The 21,730-nt window shown below is 44.9% G+C and overlaps 1 protein-coding gene across 1 annotated transcript in view; it reads left to right on the top strand.

The window, feature by feature from the left end:
- Positions 1 to 6,195, top strand: part of MCMDC2 (minichromosome maintenance domain containing 2) — a 1,264,730-nt gene extending 1,258,535 nt beyond the window's left edge. The window contains exon 15 of the mRNA XM_078687209.1: positions 5,637 to 6,195. Within this exon, the coding sequence (XP_078543335.1) occupies positions 5,637 to 5,803 (167 nt within the window). The 3' untranslated portion in view covers positions 5,804 to 6,195. The remainder of the gene's footprint in view (positions 1 to 5,636) is intronic.
- Positions 6,196 to 21,730: the final 15,535 nt, after the last annotated feature.

Below are 21,730 nucleotides of genomic sequence, written 5' to 3'. Positions count from 1 at the left end.
GGTGCAGTTTGAAATGTCGGCCTCCTCCACTGTAGGCGGGAAATTAGCCTGCGCGCTAAACCCTGGAAAAGAGCAAGTCATTCGAGAAAAATCCGAAATTTGCTGCAGTGATTTAACATTTCTGAATGGTCGAGCTGTGAAGTCTGCAGAAAGGATCGTAATGTTTATTAACGTTATTCAAACGATCAGGAAGAATGAACTACATCAGAGTGCATTCACTGTATTGTCAATATCATTGGTTGTTTAGAAAGCAACCTATGTGAAATTGGGATGGACCCTGCCCCCCTGGTGCACATCTCTGCTGCGTCTCCTTTCCGCTTCTTGATGTCTGGTCCTCGCGTGCGCACCTCACGACCGCGTCCTGGTGCCAGGGTGCCTTCGCATGTACCGCCTCGTCCCCTGTGCCTTCCCTCTAGGCGCACACCTCCCGCGTGCACACTGAGGCTTAAAGGGGAGGGGAGCGCCCCCACCAGTCTATTGTTTCATTGGCTGGGCTTGACCGTGCCGAGCCCGTCGTGATGCCCGCTGCGCACCTTCGAGTTGCCTGCACTCTCGTCCGGAAGATGGCTCAGCGAGTCGAGCACTCGCCTCTTAAATGTATGAGTTTGCCGTTCACGTGTTCGAATTAATGCAAGCCTTAAACTTCCTTCGAGATCGGTAAATACTATTACGCTGGGTAATGGAAACATTAATTATTTACAGTGCTTGTATGCGGAAGAAGTGTGGTATGATGTGCAGCATAGTCTTTTCTATTCTTTGTTCACATCCTGTTTCCTGAAAATTCAGACCAAGAACGACCGGGGTTTGGAGGCTAGTTTCCATTATCTGCTGGAAATTTCCAAAGTGTCAGGTTTGTAGGGAATTGGGAAATTCCCTGTGCCGGGCAATAGGACTGACCCTTCCTTCGTTTAAATTTCAGAAATTCTGGACCATTCTAAAACAAGGTAAATCGCCTCTGTCCAAAACCTAGGTTGAACCAGTGCTTTTTAGGTCTCGCCCTGGAATTAGCATCCAAAGGATGCTTCCAGGGTTGGAGACGTATAGTTAGCTGTCTCGAGGGAAGGACGGACGAGAAGGTGCACGAGTTTGTCCAGGCTGGATTGGTGTGCGCGAACGCGCACGTTCCGTCCTGCGCCGCCCTCCCAGCCTACCGCGCATGCATGCATGCACACAGACAGACACAGACACACACACACACACACGCGCGCGCACTCGCACTTACACTTACACAGACACGCAGGCACCCAGACAGGCAACCCCCTCCTCCTCCTCCCCCACAGTCACACACGCATACACACAGACTCCAAGACACACGCACGCTCACACACATACACAGGCCGCCGCCGCGCGCACGCCCACACATGCCCCCCTCCCGCCCTCGCAGGCCAGCCACAAAGCGAAGCCCCACTCACGGGCAGCAGGACTCTTCCTCCATTCTTCGGCACCGGGGCGCAGGGTAGGCTCCTGCCTGCTCCGGTGCTGCAACCAATCGCGGCTCTTCCGGCTCTTCCGTGGGAGGCGGGGTAGGCTCCCGCCCTCCTACTTCCTGTTTCCGGTTGTCGCGCCGGCCTGCCTGACTTCCTGGTCGCAGGCCGGCAAAGTGACGGCGGTGATTTGCGTTATTTATATTTTTAGTTAGTTATGCATTTTTATATAACGCAGACTTTACCCGAAGGCACGCAGGGTGAATAATTTACTCTGCAGATACAAAGAGATAACTACAGTGCAGTTCAACAGGCAAAGTTTCCAGCTGCAGCGACTGTTTTTTCCGGAGCAAACAAGAACTCATGGAGACCTCTGGAAAAGTAAGCATATAACTAACTTTCAACTGCAAAAAGATAAAATACTTAAAACTAGACTTGTTTCTTCCTTTTTCCCTACAGGCATTTTTAGCCTCATGCATAAAACTAAGTCCTGATGATGTTAGCAATATTTAGGTTTTATAAATGTGACAGTATTGGTACTCTAATCAATTGTGACTAGATTGTTCATTGTATTTACAGTCACTAAAAAAGGTCTCAGCTGTACATTTATTTTTCAGTTGTTTCTTGTTGTTTCCCACTCACCCCTTTATTTTTGTTTGTTCCTTTTCTGTTATGTAATTGAATAAATACTTGCATTTTTTCATTTTTTGTAATTTTGTTGACATAGAATGTATTGTTCTTCTATGTCGGATATTTAGTTCTTAATTTAGATGAAGGGAGCACTTGTTCCTTGACAAATACTTGTTCCATGGTCTCTGAGAGAACTCTGGGGTTCCTTTGTTTACGAAAACACAGGTGATTACCAATAGCAATCCTATATGAGCACTCAACTAATGCACATAAACAAATATTTATATATTCGTAATATAGAATTTTTCTAGAACGGTCCTTGTTGTGACCAAACATGACGAAGATACATTTTTTTAAAGTAATATTCAGTTCTATTTAAGAAAAATAGTAATAGAAGTGAACAGCCGAATTCTCTTTTTAAAAAAAGCGTGAAACATCCACATTTTAAAAGTCAGTCAATAAGTCAAAATATATTTCAAAAGTACGCAATCTCCTAGAACGATCATGCAGTAAAGTGAATATTTGCGGTGTAAATAAAAAAAAAAGTAACAAAAAAAAGTAAATAAAAAAAATGTAATTCACAATACCAATGGCTCAAACTTTCCTAATGCGAGACCTATTGCATTGCAAATGCTTGTTTCCTTAGTTACTGGGCATGCTTCTTTCTGCCCTTGGACAGAGCTTTCAGCAGAGTCCCCCACACTCTTCCAACAAAACCTGCGCCCTCCTCCTTACCGGGGTCATCCGAGGTTCTCTGCCGGCATTGCCCTGTGTCTGCGGGGTTTCCGTGATACGTCCTCCAGTGTTTGTGTGCCTGACGAACTGGAGTTCACCGCCGCCTTTCCACGGGAAACCGATCCTTGCAGCGACGCGGTGGCTCCAGCTGAGCCGCGCCTCAGCCTCTGCCCAGACTCCTCCCAGTACCTCTCCGGCAGTAGCTCAGGCAAAATCTCCCACAGAGTTACTGAGCATCGGTCATCGAAAAATAAGAAAAAGCCATGAAAGGACACTCCTTCAGGCTCCCGATTATTACGCTCCACAAAGATTTACAGAATTCTACAATTCGCAGGCACTCCTAGCCCGTAGTAAGTTACATCGCGCCACCGGTGTAGGGGAGCTTGCGACCAAGACTACGTGGCGGCCGCCATGTGCCCGACAACCAGCTTGTTGTACACAAACCACATTCCATTGTGGTCCACCGGAAATCGATCTTAGGTCCCGGGTCAGCTATGAACAGTGACTTCTGCTTTGCTCTTTACGTATTCTTAGCGCATTTGCCTCTTATCTTCAAAACATTTCCCACACATAACAGAAGAGGAATGGAAATTCTGCTTTGCGCAGCTTGAACAGCTTTCATTAAACTATAAACTAAGGTTAATCAACTTCAAATTCCTCAATCAATACTACAGAACACCTATGCAAATGTTCTGTAATGGTCTCAGGCCCGATGGGGAGTGCTGGAAATGTCATACAGATCAGGCAAATTTCTTGCATCTAGCCTGGCATTGTCCCAAGATAGAGGCGTATTGGAAAGAGATATTTCAAAACCTAAGCGACATACTCATGATGCGCATAGAGCCCACGGCACTCATGGATTTATTGGGTAATGTAAAGGAAGCCCCCGTTGGGATTCGCAGACTGTTAGCCATGTTGTTACTATTAGCAAAACGTAGGATTGCCATGACATGGGGTAGATCGTGCCCTCCCCTGCTAAAGGATTGGATTCTGGATGCAACCTTCTGTCAAGAACAAGTCACTGCTTTCTGGGAATTAATGCCCGTTGCGTCCAGGCCAAAAGACATTTGGGGTCCATTTGTGAACTGGCTGTGGGTGGCGTCCCTGATACACGAGATCACAGACAGCTGACTTGCCTTCCTTTTACATATGATTGTTCGCTACACACCCACACCTGTGTTACCTAGTGTGTTAGTCCCCTACACATGCCATATGTATATTCATTGAGAACTGTGAATGTTGCCTTTGTCAAGTGATGAACAATGCACAACTATAACTGTATCACTTGTTATCAATCATGCCCTTATATGCTGTGTATATTGTAGGCCTTTTTTGCACTGCCAATAAAAACAAGCTAAAAAAAAAATCTTCAGAAAAATATCATCTCTGGCTCCCTGAATTATATTTTGGTTGTTTTGGTGTAACTTTGTTCATTACATTTTTCTGTATTTTTAGAAATTGACTCCGATTTTTAATATGCAGTGTTGACTTTTTAACTGATTTTGTACTGATAATGAGTTAACACATTTTCATAAGTTAAGTAATTGCAACTGTGCTTTACCCTGACAAGTGTGTGGGTGTATTCCTTATTGTAGAATCACACCCGACCCCAATAATAATCCACTTTTCTACACATATTATTCAAATTTTATAATGTTTTTAAGTAGGCCTTCAAACTAATGTTCTTTACAAAAAACAGTTTTGAAGACTTCCAGCTATTTAATATTGTGGTTTATGAAAGTGCTTACTCAGAATGCATTGTTCTTCCCCCAGGCACTGTGACAATACTTGTCACAATAGACTGACGCATACAAGGCCCTGAACCAGAGTCTTACCTGGGACAAAAGCTGGTTAAATCCTTAGGGCCTCGTTTATGAGAAATGACACATCGCTGCGTGAAAGCAGCGATGCGCTACTTCTCAGTCCGCACTCCTTGCGACATACCTGATGCGTTATATTTAATGTATGATGCTTCATGTCGCAAGGAGTTACAGATAAGTCAGTATTTCTGACTTATGTGTAAGCGCAAAAGTGTCGCATTGCTGGAGTGTGTCACAAAAGTGACGCAACTCCAGCAATGCGTCCTTTCACATGCGGCAAGCCCCATGTGAAAGGGCCTGCGTCAGTCTTACACTTGCTGCGAGGCAGGCGCAACATTTTGATGCAACGGCGTCCTAGAAGTGACGCAGTGAAATGTCATAGATTTCACTGCATCACTCCTACGAGGCTTTTTGCGGGGGAACGCCTCCCGCATACATTATACCTGATGCAAGTATAATGTAGCGCAGGGGTTTACAAAGTGATGCATCTGCTTAGATGCGTCACTTTGTAAATAGTGGGCAACAGGAGGCATGTTTTATGCCGCCGATGCATCGGAAAAAGTGATGCATCAGAAGCGCAAAACTGACGCAAGGCCTCATAAATGAGGCCCTTAGTTTGCATACTTATTATACGCCTGTGACTGCATCCCGTAGGGGGGAGAGAAAGACTTCTGCTAACGGTGTTTAGTCACAGCTGAAAATAGACATGTATCTGCTACCGCTTCAATGAAGATCCACTGATCACAGAAGATCTAATGTAAAGTTTGAGGCACTGGAATTTTTGTATGTATTGCAAAATCTCAATAATTAAAAATATATATATATATATATATATATATATATATTAGAGGGAAAATGTGAAAGTGCTTACTGAGGTTATATGGAGGAACACCTGGCCAGGACATAGAGAAGCAGTCCATTGGACCCTGCTGAAAAGTTTTATAAACAAACTTTTTGCTGTGTTAAAAAAAACACACAGACTATTATTGATTATACTTGTATAACATTTGTCTTTTGCTTTTTTTAGGCACGTCAGTATTTAGTGTTTCCCCAAATGCATTATTTCCTTTTGAACTTTGTGATGAAAGCTGCTTGGATAGAAGAGACGAATACCTGATACAGTGCTATCGACAATTGTTACAATTTATTAACACGTATGGACCCGGAAGCATTGTTTCTACTAATGAAGAATAAAAAGTGCTATACGCTTGTAGGCATGCCACATACAAATTGCTTCTAGTTTCTATATAGGAAATGTTGCAGTTATTCTTAGAAGCCATGTAAAGAAACACTTCCTGCTTAGAAAATTATTTACAAAACTTTGATGAAGAAGTCTTAAAAACAATATAAATTTAACAGTACACTAAGTAACAAACACGATGATACATTTAAAGGTTTTATCAAATGACATTAATATGTTATTTCAAAATTGTACTTTTTTGGAACGGTTTTATTTTTTTAAAGTAAATAGATTTTTATTGGCTGCAATTTTTATTATGCTTGGTGTTTTATATAGTTGGCTTGCAGTTGCCAAGTAACCACAGGATGGCAAAGGAACATTAAAATGCTATAAATGTGTAACAGTGTTTTTACTGCTTGTTACATTTATTGTATTTAAAGATAAATATATCAAATGGAGGGACAGACAAAGCAATGGTTATTAATAAAGGGATTCACTAGTGACTACTACGGTCCTTCCCAAGCATTTACAAATTTACTTTAATACCAGCAAATACTAGCTAGCAGTTATATTGAGAATAGATACCCAGTGAACCCCTTCACTGTTTAGCGTATGCAGGATAATACCTTCTGACTCTTACAGAGGAGGTACCACCCGGTAACATTAAATTAATCATTTAAATGTATTTCTGTACATTAACATGCTAACACCTGAGTACAATTTATCCGGTTGTTTCTGTAGGACCACAGCATTCTGCTTGTGGGTCAGTGGCCATTTCAAAATTTTCCAGTGAGAGAGATATATATATATATATATATATTGAAGCTCTGTGGTCCCCTCAATAATCAAAAAGAAGACTTCAGCACTCCGGGTAAGGCGACAGGATTTTATTAGCGCCTACAGCAAAAAGTAAGATGACAGACGCGTTTCAAACAAAGTCCTTCCTCAGTGTCAGCAGTGTGCTGCTCACAGCTCATTTTTGTAAATGCCCTCATAGAAAGTGAGGGCGGACTTGATCTATGTACAGAGATGTTTGTTCAGAAACGCTTGGTAAAACCTGGCGGCCATGGTATATATAACCAAATGTGAATAACATTTTTCATAGCAGGTATATGGCCTCTGTGCTTAAGGATTATATAATCGGTATGGACTAGCAACCACTGCCAGATGCTATTTAGCGTATGCAGGATAATACCTTCTGACTCTTACAGAGGAGGTACCACCCGGTAACATTAAATTAATCATTTAAATGTATTTCTGTACATTAACATGCTAACACCTGAGTACAATTTATCCGGTTGTTTCTGTAGGACCACAGCATTCTGCTTGTGGGTCAGTGGCCATTTCCAAATTTACTAGTGAGAGAGAGAGATATATATTTATATATATATATATATATAATTATTTTTTTTCACTGAAAAAACCATAGGTTTTAGGGGTGTTCTAGTTAGCTAGACATTTCACTCGTATAAAACCATTGAAATTCCCCTGTTATACTTAGTTGTACTAACTATAACTCGCGCCCCCGTAATCCACTGCTGATGACGTCACATATTACATCATTCATGACATGGTCAGTGACATCACTGATGACATTACTGATGCCATCACAAATGACATCACTGATGACATCACTGATGACATCATCCAGTGAGTGTTTGGTTTGTTATTTAAATATGTATTATATAAACACCAATCTGCATTGAAGAATCAGTGGATGTATAGGTGTCTGGATGGAGGATTTAGTAGCACCGTGATTGACTGTCTAAATGACTAATTTAAAGTGTCTCACTGAATATAGGATAGTGATTAAATTGTGTGAATACCTGTATCGCTATCTCTTGCTGTGTAAACTACTACATAAGTTGGTTACTAGCTATATGAAAGTCTATATTAGTTATTAATTAGTTAAGTGATTATTTGTATGGGATAGTGAATGAACGTGTGTGTGGTTGGGTGGGACGTGTGTGACTGTCCAAATATGTGTAAATAGTTGATTTAGTAGGTATATGAGGTTAGGTCTGTGTGTGTAAACAGTTGCTTGAGTGAGTGAATCTCTTTATGGGTGTGGTGATTGCAAACCAAGCATCCGGTGAACTTTGTCAGGGAGGAGTTAAGAAGATTGAGGGAGACCCCTGCTGATTCATCAGCAGTCCCGAGTACCAGTGGAGCACAATCAGCAAGCTCTTCATCACAGCCTGACATCCTTTTCCAATTAGGGAGAGTCCGCATGACATGCATTAAATGCGGATGGCTAATTGCATATGGGGAGCAGTCGGTGGATCTGGTGTGTCGAGCCATTGACCACCACCATTGTTAGTTTTCTTTCTTCCTCTCCTCCCAGTTTTTAGTTCTCTTTTCCCAGTTCACATTTTTCCCTTGTTTTAAAAAAACAAAACAATACAAAATCGTTCAAAAAATCAACAACAAAAAAGTTATTTTCAGAGCTAACTACTCTGGTTAAAGAAAGAGCTAAACTAGTATGCTAGTGTGTGAAAGTTTAGATGAATGTATGTGTAGTGCATAATTGACTGTAAACATACATTTGTGATGTGTGGTGAATGCATAAGTGCACAATTATGAGGAATTGTTGCAGCATGACATTGTAAACTGTGTAACTACCGCATGCTGTGGTACTTCCGAAGCACAGGGATGCAACATATGTATATAAATATGTTGCAGGTCTGTGCTTCACTTTGCACAGCTGCTTAAACTGCAGCCATGTGGTGACACAGGCACCCTTGCACCATGGTGCAAGGATGTCCTTGTCATGCGGAGATTGTTTTTGTGCAGGAAGGGATACCTTCCTGCACAAAAACAATCAGTAAAGGCATTTTTCTCCTTCAATATATGCTGTGCATTGTAGCATATATTGAAAGTGAAAAAATGAGGAAAAGTGAAAACTATTTTCCTCATTGCGCTTTGCTACACCAATAAGAGGATGGTGCAGCATTCACAAACATGTCCAGATTTATGATTCATGATTAATCTGGAGATGTGCCTTGTTCTATGAGTGTTCTGTGCAAACACACACAGCAAAACCTATAGAACACCTTTTCAATGCAAAGTGCTGTGTATATTGAGATTATATTTACATGGAAAAGAAAAAGCATACAGAATGCCTTTTCCTCACCTTGTAAATAAGAAAGAGTTAATGGCTAGGCCAATTGTTATTATAGGAGTACAATTATGTACTGATAACAGAGAACAAGATACATTTACAACTACTTACGTTTTAGGGAACTGATAGGATATATGTATATATTACTGAAGGGAAGGGATGTGTCCTAATATGACATGTGCAAAAACACTCAGTAATGTGGTTTAAGTTAAAGAGTTTCATTTATTTTAATTCTGAAATTACCAACACCTGCAAAACAACCATATCAGTCTATTCTGTATTATACTATGTATCTTGCAGACAGGTGTTCTTAAGCTGTCCCCTATTTCATACTTGTCTGCATTGGAATTTTGTGGCACAAATCTAGTCCATCCATCTTCCTTTTCTTCAACTGTGTGGAAACACAGTCCATTGTGCATTTTAAGACTTACTAAAAACGTACCTGAATAGTAATACACCTAAAAAACGCTACACATTTTATTCACTTGCTTTTTATAATCTAAATTGTGGTAACATCCAAATCTTAAAATTAAGATCTGTAAAAGAAAAGAAAAAATAGTTATAACATGTAATAATACATTTTTAATAGCACAGCATAATTTTATCATTTTACAAAGTAATTTCTTTGCCTTTTTTGCTGTTCTCAGAATATATTGAATTTCACTAGAAATGGTGATTTCAATCGTACTCACATAACAGCGGGCAAAAAAAAACCAATCAATTAGATTGTTTAAAAAAAAAACAATAATCCATCTATAGTAAAATACTAGATAATACAAATCACACATATATAAAATGATTACTGCTAAGAAAATGTTATAACTTAAATGTATATACTATAAATGATGTCACTTAAAATTATACACAGAGACAATGTGCAACAAAAAGTCCATAATTCAAAGAAATACCTTTCCTTGATGCCAAATTGTATTTTTGCAGTAATTTTTATGTAAATTGTCCAATAGTAATCCAATAAAATCATGATAATAAATTCCTCAGAGGCTGAATTATCTTCCTAAAACTTTGGCTTTAAAAATATTAGGTAGGAATTTGGTAATTCGGAAGGCAAATGTTGTTTGAAAACCAACTCCGCATCATTACGAAGGCTCCAGCCTTTCTCACTTTTTAAATACGCAGTGTAATGCCCAGATGTTGTTGAAGGACCATCATGGAAAATTATTGCTATTGCTACAAAAGTCCTTCCTGATATTGATAGTTGTGTAGCCACAAAATGTGTTATTAGAGTATCCAATTTTCTTCTGTCAGCTGTACAACGTTGCATCATTAAAATTATATATTGTCCATCTTTGTATAAATAATGTTGATAACATTTCTGATTTGCATTGGCTACACTCCATGTTTTGATTTGCAGCTTTAACTAATTTATTGAACGACACGGATTTATAGTCTGGTAAAGTCAAATATAGAAATCTTTCAGTGTCTACATTAGTGCTACATGTATCCATACAATTCTCACAATAATGATCCCAATTATAACAAAGGCCAAAAATACTCTATGTCTACACCTTCATTTTCCAAAACAGTAAGCATATACATTAGAAATTCCTGAGCATCTTGTGGGATATTTTGTGTAAATTGTGTAGAACCAGAACATACATCCAAATGATTACGAACATCGGAAACGCTTTGCATTTTACTTGTAGCAGTTCTCAATTTTCCATAAACAGAATGCAACAAAGAACAACATCTTTTTTCCCGATTCTCCATAATTTGCTGTTGCAAACCTTTAAGGAAAAAAACAACATTGACCACTACATTAGCATAGCAGTGGACACCAGAACTATTTTCAAACTGATGACCAACAATCTCTTCAACAGTGTCCTTTTTCTTTTTGCTTGCAATTACATTATCTTATTTTTTCCCTTCTCTACACCTTCAGTACAGATATTCGAATACCTTCTTTTTCGACCAACCACATGCTTTTCAAATACAGGATATTGACCTAAATCAGGAGCATATGTTCTTCTTAACCTATTATACTCTTTGACACAGTTGGCGTCTGCAGTAACCTTTGTATCATCAAAATCAATCAAAAACAAACCAGATAATGTTCTAACTCGCGACAAAGCAACATATGCCATACCCTCTTTAAACACAGTATTTCCAATGTTCGCCAAAGCACTGTCAACACTTAAACTTTGAGATTTATGAATAGTCACTGCATATGCCAGAGAAACTGGAAACTGTTTTATACGGACATATAAATCTTCAACAAGCAAAAAACAAACTGAACAATGACCAATTTGTTTAACTTCTTCAATCTGATAAAATTTTATTTTTAAGAATTCAATACCATCTTTATTTTCATAATTAGCAAAATCCACAGCTTTGCCCATTGCTCCATTAACTAAACCTTTTTCTACATCCAAATTACGCCTTAATATTATCCGACAGTTTCTACATGCATATAGATTCTTTTCTAAACCAGCAGTTTTAGATATTGATTTTTTTAAAGAATCCAATTTTGTCTTCAATTTTTCAGTCAAAATAATAGTGATTCCTTCATGCTCTATTTTATCGATGGCTTTCATAATTATTATTTCTTCATTTTCCAGTTTCAAAAGTTGTTCATTGAATGTAGAACACTCAAGCAGTGTTGGCATTAAACAGATTACAGATTTCTTTTCTGCAATTTCCATGTATATTTTCTCAGGAACTACGTTTTTATCTGGAAACCAATTGTAAAGTAATCGAGTCTGCAAAGCTTGTTTGCCGTGTTCAATCAGTAGTCCAATTCTTATATCTTGGAGAATAGTTCCATAATCAACATAATTTGCCTGGGGCGTGGTTTCAACGCCGACCGGGATGGCCGCGTGAGCGAGTTGCTCCGCGCCGAGTCCCGTCTTTTCTCCTGCGAAATCCAGCCCCGTAACGCCCGGCAGCTGAGATTGAGGTCCTGGTGGGTCACTGACCTGGAGGAGATCGTCCGGACCCCGTCGGGACCCTGAGCGCCGCGTGGAGACGGACCTGGCTACCGGATCGGCTTCGCTGGCCAAGAAGGCAAGATGGCGGCGCTGACGGAGTGAGGCTCCGGGAGCTGAGCGGAGAGAGGTGCGGGGCCGTTTTGGAGGCACCTGGAGGACCCTCGCGAGGCGGACAGCCGGGGGACGGACGGAGGGTGCTGGTCCTGAGCGGCGGCGGAGGACAGCGCGGTGACCGGGAGATAGCGGCGCCCCTCCCCCACCTGATCCCCCTGGAGCGCTGGCCCTGGGCTCGAGCCGCGCGGACGGTGGTGCTGCGGGGCCGCCCGGCCGCTGAGTACACCGCAGCGGGAGCCGCTGAGGCGCAGAGAAGAGCAGAGAGCTGTCGGGGCACTGGAGGTGCGGCCGCCCGCGGCGCTTGGTCAGTCAGGGGTGCGGGCAGGCCGGGAGGCGGCTAGAGGACTGATTACCAGAGGTGGGCCCGCCCAGTGGAGGGCGAGGGAGCACCGGACCGGCACCGCGGTCTTTAGACCCTGAGGAGCGCTGTGAATAGGGTGGCCGGTACTTCCCAGCCCGATTAGGGGCATTTCACGGACTTGCAAGGAGGGCTGCGTCTTTACTGCAGGTGATGGGAACGTTCTCCGGATGGAATTTACGGGACATGCAGTAACACCACACAGAGACTGCCAGTTTATGCCCTGTGTTTTGCCGACTGATTAACTTGTTTTCTAAGAGGAACAGCTGACTATCCCTGCTTTGTGAAGCATAGAATATACCTCCTACCATTATTGATCGACCCTCTCCAAACAAGGGGGCGTGAGCTGATTATTTTGGACTTTGCTGAAGCAACAGATTGCCGCGGGGCCCGTCCTGGCACAACGGGGTCGCCTGGTCACTCTGGCAGAGACCCACAGGGATCGGTGCTGCCGGGGGCAGAGGGCTTGGTCTGCCCGGGGACACGAACTTCCGGCTGCCCGCCTCATCGGAAGGGCTTGCGACCTCTGGACCGGAAGCTGCTAGCAGAGAGTGGACTAGGGACGGCTGGCCCTGCATGGTCCCGCTTGACCTGGAGATAGGTGTGCTATGCTTGCTCGGTTATCTCGTTGGGCGACACCGGGCGGGCCCAGGATCGGATCGGCCAGAGGAGCTGCCGCCGCCGGCCGCCATCAGTGGGGGCTGTTCGGACGGAGGGGTTTCCGCGCTCAAGATGGCCGCGCAGGGAGCTGGAGCCGCCGCGCCGCCGGAGCGGGGAGACAGGAGATCGGAGGAGGCAGATGACGGTGTCGCAACAGGGCCCTCGTCACAGGAACAGAGGCTGAATCTCCGCCTTGATGCGATATTGGCCGCGATCACTACCACAAAGGAAGAGCTGCGCCAGGACATAGCGCAGGTGGCGACGGGGCTTGGCCTGCTGAGAGCGGACCACGCCAAGCTCTCTGACAGAGTGAAATCAAACGAACAATTGCTCCAAGAACTGAAGCCAGCAGTGGTCACTGCAGAACACACACTTGAGGACGTTGTTCGCCGTCTGGCGGTCCTGGAGCGTCGAGCGGAGGACGCGGAAGGACGCAACCGACGGAACAACGTGCGGGTGGTGGGGCTTCCGGAGAAAATCGAGAAGGGTGACGCAGTGGCCTACATGGAGGACTGGTTTCGGACAGTGGTGGCGCCGGGGGGCCTGTCCCCCTTCTTCCCGCTGGAGAGAGCGCACAGGGTGCCTGCCAAGCCGCCCCTGGAGGGCAGACCGCCCCGACCGATGGTGGTCAAACTGCTGCACTACAAAGATCGGGATCTGCTGATCCAAAGGGCGAGATCCCAAGGGCCCTTCCAGGTGGATAACAGCAAGGTGACGATTTTTCCGGACTACACGCAGGAGGTGCAGCGGAGCAGGGCTTCCTTTCTGTCGGTGAAGAAAGAGCTGAGAGAGGAGGGGATCCAATACTCCTTGCTTTTTCCGGCCAAGCTGCGGATCATCGTTGATGACAGGACTCACTTTTTCCAAACGCCCGATGAAGCATGGTCGTGGCTAGAACTGTATCGTGCGGGGACGGATCGGGCGCACAGGCCCGCCAGGGATCGGCAGCAACCGGCTAAGGTCAGGAAGTCACAGCGCATCCGCTCCCGGAATAGGCGCCAACGGGCCGAGCGAGAAGCACAAATGCTGGCCGATAGACAGAGTGCGCTAGAGGCCACGGCAAGCATCACAGGATCGCAGCGAGAGGACGCTTCCAGAGGCTCGGCTTCGGAAGGAGAAGGGGAGAAGACCGGTGATGATGACTCAGAGGTGGGAGGAGTGCAGGGGCCGGAGGTCACCCCACAGACATCAGATGGTATATTTAATGGGTGAGGATTGTGGCCGCTGGACATTTTATGAGGCCTGGAGGCGTGGACGCTCCTGACTTCTATTGGACTGCCAGGTATGGGGCTGCTCTAGCAGTGTGGGGCTACGGGCGCGGGGTGGTTGCTCTGCCGTCCTGGTTTGGGGTTCCACAGCCTTCGTCAGACCCTTAAGGTCTTCTGTGGTGACGACCACAGGTTAGTGTGATGTGTTGGGTGTTTAAGGTTTGGAACGGGGCTGAAGCTGGGTTATTAGGCCCTGTCCTGGGGAGGGGGTTGATGGGTGTTACGGGACATGTTTTTCGGGGACTGTTCAATTGCTGCAATGCGGGTAACTTTTATTGGCTAGCGCCATTGTTGAGATTGATGCTTTATGGGGACGTTACCTAATCTGAAATGTGTCACATGGAATGTCCGGGGTATTCGTACTAGGGTGAAGCGCCACAAGGTACATGCCTACTTAGTGAGGCGAGGCGTCCAGATTGCGATGCTTCAGGAGACTCACCTGACGCAGCAGGAGTGCGGGGCGTTACAGAAGAGATGGCGGGGTCAGGTGTTTGGCACGACATATTCAGCATTCGCCAGGGGGGTGTTGATATGGATTAGGGCGGGCACGCCGTTTCAGGTCACGAGTCAGAAAACAGATCCAGAGGGTCGTTATGTGGTAGTTGAGGGACGGCTGTATGGTAGGGAGGTGGTGCTGTGTAACATCTATGCCCCCAACATTGATCAAGCGCGTTTCTTTAAAGGATTATCGCGCTCACTGGCGTATTATTTGGCGGGCCCTGTATTGCTGGCAGGGGATTTCAACTCCATTTCTGATGTGCTGTTAGACAGGTCGCACCCGCCTCTAGTGGACTCCCCAGTGCGTCGCTTAGCGACTCATAGGCGGGACTGGCAGGAACAGTGGGGCCTGGTGGATGTGTGGAGGGCGCAACACCCCGAGACTAGCGACTATTCTTACTTCTCCGCACTACACGATCTACATGTTAGATTGGATTCAGTGCTCTGCAGCAATTCCCTGGCGAGTGTGGTAACTCACTCTGAGTATTTATCCAGGACCATATCGGACCATAACCCCCTGTTGCTCTCTATGCAATGGCGACTGGCGAGATCGGCGGTCCCCTCGTGGCGACTTCGTCCGGAGACGCTGGAGGATCCGGCGTTCTGTGACACGGTCCGCCAGGGCATAGATGGCTATTTTACGGTTAATGCTGGGTCAACGGTGACTAGAGCGACTGAATGGGAGGCTATGAAAGTGGTGGTGAGAGGGGTGTGTATGGGACGGTTCCTGACCGTGCGAGGAACAGTGTTGAATGACCTTGCGAAGGCGGAGGAAGTGTTGAGAGGGGTGGAACAGCAGAGACCCGAGAGGCCGGAGTTGCAGGAACGATTGTTGCAAGCTAAAGAGGTGGTGGCGACTGAAACGGAAAGATTGCGGTGTTATGATTATAAATTGTATGCTGTCAGAGTGCATGAGGAGAGGGATAAAGTGGGTACGCTCCTTGCCAAGCTGGCTGATCCGAACCCTAGAGGGAGTCCGATAATGAGTGTCAGACGCGAGGATGGGGAGGTGGTCTATTCGCAGTCAGCGGTCCTGGGGCGCTTCCAGTCCTACTATACGGGACTGTATGCCAGCCACCTTGAAGCGGGAGCTCAAGAGATAGGTGACTATTTAGATCGAATTACTTTACCGCTACTGGATGTGGAGGATGCCCGGGACATGGGGGGCCCCATCACCCTGGGAGAAATTAGAGGAGCAATTGGTCATATGGCGCGGAACAAAACCCCAGGGGTGGACGGGCTACCGATCGAGTTCTACGCTAAATTTATAGACGTTTTGGCACCCAGGCTGCAGATTGTGTATGCGGAAGCGAGCCAATTGGGGCGGTTGCCGGACTCTATGAGGGAGGCGCTGGTAGTGCCGCTGTTGAAGCCGGGCAGGGATGCGCTGGATGTCTCTTCTTACCGCCCATTGTCCATGTTGACTGTAGACTACAAGATCTTGAGTCGCATCCTAGCTACCAGGCTCCTACCGCAGATGACCTCATTGGTGCATAGGGATCAAGCGGGATTCATCCCGACTAGGAGCACCTCGATGAATATCCGTCGGTTGCTCGGGGTCATTGATGATGCAGCTACAGCGGAACGGGGCCCGGTGGTGTTGACGGTAGATATCGAAAAGGCGTTTGACAGCTTGGAATGGGATTATCTGGATGGCGTGTTGATGAAGTTTGGAGTTGGGGAGGGGTTCCGGAGGTGGACGAGGGTGCTTTATTCTTCGGCTAAGGCGCGGGTGCGGCTAGGGACTATGGTCTCTCCGGCTTATCCGGTTTGTAGGGGCACGAGGCAGGGCTGCTCATTGTCCCCTCTACTATTTGCCTTAGCAATGGAGCCGCTGGCGGCGCAGGCGAGATCGGGCGTCGCCTATGACGGCATTGTGCAGGGGCTTGAGTCACACTATATATCGTTATATGCCGATGACCTGTTATTGTACTTGGCGGATTCCGGGAGGGCGTTGGAAGGCGCGGTGGACATGTTGGGCAGGTTTGGGAGGCTATCTGGCCTCAGGGTGAACTGGACTAAGACTTGTGTGTTCCCGTTGCGGGAGACCACGCACTGCCCGCAGCTCACAAGACCGGTGGTGTGGGAACCCTCTTGTTTTGTCTACCTAGGAGTGCGCATCTATCATAACGCAGCGGACCTCCTTGAGGGGAATGTAGGGCGCTGCATCCGGGCGCTGAGGGGCAGTATGGACTTCTGGGCATCTCTCCCACTATCCGTACTGGGTCGAGTGGCACTGCTGAAAATGGTGGCGCTCCCGCGACTACTCTATTACTTTAGAACGTTGCCGATATGGATCCCGCAGAAACTCTTTCTGGAGTTGAGGTCGTTGGTGACCGGCTTTCTGTGGGGCCAGGGCCGCCGGAGGGTGGCGTTGTCTACCCTGACGAGACCCAAGAGTGAGGGAGGGATGGCAGTCCCCGACTTCGAATTATATTACCTAGCGGCGCAGCTTCAAGTCCTAACACAGAACGTAGCTAGAGAATTTAGGGGGCCAGATAACGACCGAGGGATCGGCATCCAGAGACATGTCTTGTCATCTATCGTTATGCAACAGAGACTGGCTGGGCGGGATCTTACGATGGAGGAAAGGACGCTTAGATTGTGCTGGAACAGGAACCTGAAGAGGGCTGGGAAGCGCCGGCCGTATGCGCCGGAGATACCGTTGGGAATGCTGACTGCCTTGCCTCACGGGGGTGATTGGTCCCAGTTATTGACGTGGGAGGAACTGGGCTTGCAGATGGCAGGAGACCTCTATACGGACGGGACGCTGGTCCCATTCCAGACCTTACAGGAACAATTCGGCCTGCCGGGCGGTACCTTCCTGTTGCACGCGGCGGTCGTAGCAGCGATGCAGCGGCATTGGGGGGAGGGCTGGTGGAACCGGAGGTGACGATGGTGTGCCAGTATGTGGTGATGGCCGCGGGCACCGTCAAGGCGGTGACTTGCCTCCACAACAGAATGTTGCATGAAGGACTAGTGCCTCTGGTTGAGTTGAAATCGCGTTGGGAGACCAGCATAGGTAAACAAATCCCGGACACCGTATGGGGGCAAGTGTTACACAGGACCTGGAAAGGGACGAGGAATGCTAGGTTTCAGCAGGTGCATTTTTTCGTGCTACATCGGGCATACCTGACCCCGGAGAGGCTACGCAGACACTTCCAGGTGCTCGATGCCGTGTGCCCGAGATGTCTAGAACCGGAGGTAGATCTGGACCACATGCTGTGGGGGTGCCCGACACTAGGGGACTATTGGCCGGAGGTGGGGGACCTCCTGAATACTGTTACGGATAGAGAGGTGGACTTTGATAAAGCTGCGTGCCTGCTCCTTTGGTTCCCGCACACCAAAAAGACCAAGGTGACGAGCAAATTCATCGGGTTGGGTTTAATACTAGCACAGTGTGAAATCACTTGGCATTGGAAATCAAGAGAAGGGCCGTCTGTGCGGAGGTGGAGGAATGAATTGTTGAAGTGGTCGGGATGCGAGAGTGTGCTTAGGATGCGTCAGGCGACCAGAACTGGTAACGAGAAAAGCTTGGAGTTGGCGCGTTCCTGGGAGCTGGTGGTACAGGCTTTAAGGGACCACATCACTGAAGGCGAGGGGGAGGATCTGGAATAGGAAGGGATTCCATGGGGCTTACGTGATTGTCTGAACTTCCTGGTGGATATCATACCGCAGAGCAAGAAGGACTGTTAGGACCCGCATTAGCAGCAGTTGGAGGGGGGGAGGGTAATAGGGGGGAGTCGGAGGAGGGGGGGTCTTCCGCCATGCGGAAGCTTCCCGGAACCGGGTGGCCCTGGGAGGTCGTCCTAGCGCTTTATGAGACGTGACAGTGGAGTGGCCTAGGGCTAGATGGAGAGAGGGTTGGGTTGGTTGTTATAGAATAAAAGCGGAGACAATGTTATACCTGACTTATGGCCCGATCAGGGCAAGCACTGAGGTACCTCCAGCGTACTGGTTACTTGAAACGCCGCCCAGCCTCCGGGATGTGGGCTAATTGGCTGTGTATTGGGTTGTCATATTATTGATTGTTGGGGGCCGCCAGTGTATAGGTTGGCTTATTGCATAGTTTATTTCTGATTCTGCAATAAAAATATATTTTAAAAAAAAAAATCAACATAATTTGCCTGTCGCATATTTGTAATGAGTTCTTTATATTCAAACTATGACCAAATGTTCACGTTTCCAACACTACCCAGAGACTTTCTGGTGTCTTCATGCGCAAGGGTTTTAAATACTGGTTGTCCTTTTACAGGAGCCAGTTGCAGTAGATCTCCAAAAACTATGACCTGTTTTCCTCCAAATAACACGTCATACTCGGTTTTAAGAATTTGCTGCATTTTTAAATGCACAAAGGCAAGCATTAAGTTGGATACCATGCTTACCTCATCAATAATGAGAAGTTTAATTTTCTTCAAGACTCTTGAAACTTCACAACAAGCTTCTCCAGATAGCTTATGGTATTTCAATTTGTTTTCATGCTCTACTGGTAGCATTAGTAAACGATGTAAAGTAATTCCTTTAATGTTGTGTGCTGCCAACACAGTTGGAGCAGTGACAACACAAGACAAACGTGACTCAGTTGTTTTCTGTAGATAACTTGTAATTACTTTAATTAAAAAACATTTGCTTGCTCCAGCTTGTCCACTCACGTACATTCGGATAGGTTGAAATGAGGTGCATGAGCACTCTTCCTTTTCATTAAGTAATCCATGGTCAATCTGTTGTCTCACTTGCTCATATATTTGTTTTTGCTCAGCATTTAGTTGTTCTTCCAAGTTTGCCAAGTTAGTTACATCTTCTTGAGCTTGATGCATTGTTGTTTCCACCTCATTCATGGCGATTGCTGCTTTATTTTCAACAATTGGTTGTCCTAGTGGATCTTGACTCAGCGTAGTAGGACTTTGACTGTCTTGAGAACTGTCTCTAGCAATCTCAGCTGCAATTGTAGCTTCTTGATCAATTTCATTGTTCAACATTTTAACATAATTTGTAAGAGCACTTCATTGTATGCTATCTTTACAAGCATTAAAGGAATCTTTATAGCTCTGGAAATCTCCAAGTAATTCCAGTTCTGAACGCCATGGTTTGAATAGATATAAAAGGGCTAAATAGTAAAATTCCCTTTTATCAGCAGTGTCGCAACTCAGCTTCCTGTGATTAATCAAATTTCTTTTCGTTTTTTTCACCAAACATCCTTCGGAACCAATGACTCCATATTTTCCATCATTGATATTCTCTGTAGTATTCCGTTTAAAAGTGTACTTTTGCAGCACTTCATAGAGACACATGTTCTCAAGATGATGACTTCTGTTTGGGTAATGTGTCCAACATATTAGTTTTCAAAATATCTGTACTCTCTGCATCTTTTGCTGCTAAATATTCAATTTCTTGTACAGATTTAAGTACTCTATTTCGCATTGCTGCTAGACCTAGACTCACATAAATGATTCTTGTAGATTTGGAGTATAGACTTGCAGATGATAACCGATATGAGCATTCATATGCTCCGATTTCTCAATGCAATAACATCTTCAAACTGAAACTGTATAAGTTCTTACTTAGTATCTTCTTACGAGAAATCTCTTCCCACATTTCTTTCAATTCCGTCTTTTCTGATTTTGTAATATAAGATGTTACATATCGAGCAATTGTCCACAACATATTGAATATCCATGTTAGCATTCCACATGGACAAAATAACTGGGTTGCAGTCATTTATGTATTTTGACCCTTCATTTCTTCTTAAGTTGTAGGTATTTTTTGGAGACTTTCTTGTGATAGTATGTCGCAAAGATGACATAAAACTGTTCACTCTTCCTTTCGATATTAAAGAACGTGGAAATCCAAAACGACATTTGGTGTAGAACTTGTCCTTGGATTTGTACTTTCGTCGACAGTATTTTCCACATCGGTGGCTTTGGAATCGTAACACTTGTGCTCTTAAGTTGTTTTCTTCTATGCTTTTGGGTACAGCACATGTTGCATATTGTTCAATAAAACTCAAAACAGTATCATCCGCATCTGTTCCAAATTTGGGAGCATCCTTAATCCATAAGAGCATTTGTATATGAGGAGCACCTCTTGCTTGATACTCCTTTCTCCAAAAGAAATCCACAACTTCTCCAAGAGGAGGATTTTTTTATTGCAGATAAAAGACATCATAGCCTCAAATCTATGATTGAAATACCTGCATACATTAACAGGATCCAAAGAGCACAATTCTCCTGGTGTCTTGTATTTAATATTTTTTATAGTAGAATTTGCCTCTCGGAGAAATTCTAGTAAATCATCCCAAGTGTACTCAGCACAGCTTAGGGTAAGGAACCATGTTGGAGTTCCTAAGTTCCGTAGCATACATTTCAGTTCTCCATGACGACGGTGCCAATATTCATTAGTCCCACGCTGACATTCCATCAAATTAATGAGCTGAGAATCTAGGTGATCATCTCTCTTGTGCACTTTATCCATAAAATCTTTTGCAGATGAATTTTGCAGATGTATTCCAGTTTTTAGAATATGATTAACTGCATATGAAAGTACAGACAAGTCACTTTAAAACAAAAGATGAAATATATAAGGGATGCATTGTCAACATTTTGGATCTTCTGCATATAATCTTGTTGTCCGATATTCAGATGCAGGAATCTGCACAGGACGTTCATCATATCATCCTCCTTTTCCAGTTGGAAACAACTGTGGAAAACTACGAGCTTCCAAGCTCTCTTCCCATAAACTCATGGGAGTTCCTTTTGCTTTTTTCATTTGGAACAAATCAATAGTGTTCCCCATCACTTCTTTTGAATGAAGTGGATGCACACTATAATGTTCATAGATTTCTTCACATCTTAACATATCCACTTTTTCAATTTGTCCTCTTGACGTTTCAGTATCTTCTGCTAAAACTATTTCTTCTTCTCCTATATAAACATTCTTATAGTATGTATTGTTTTTTTATCAAATACAGTGCTGCCTTT

Source organism: Lissotriton helveticus, chromosome 4_1 (genome assembly GCF_964261635.1).
Source record: "Lissotriton helveticus chromosome 4_1, aLisHel1.1, whole genome shotgun sequence".
In the NCBI taxonomy this organism is placed as follows: Eukaryota; Metazoa; Chordata; class Amphibia; order Caudata; family Salamandridae; genus Lissotriton; species Lissotriton helveticus.
Note: the sequence above shows the minus strand (reverse complement) of the source record. Positions and strands in the feature narration are given on the sequence as shown.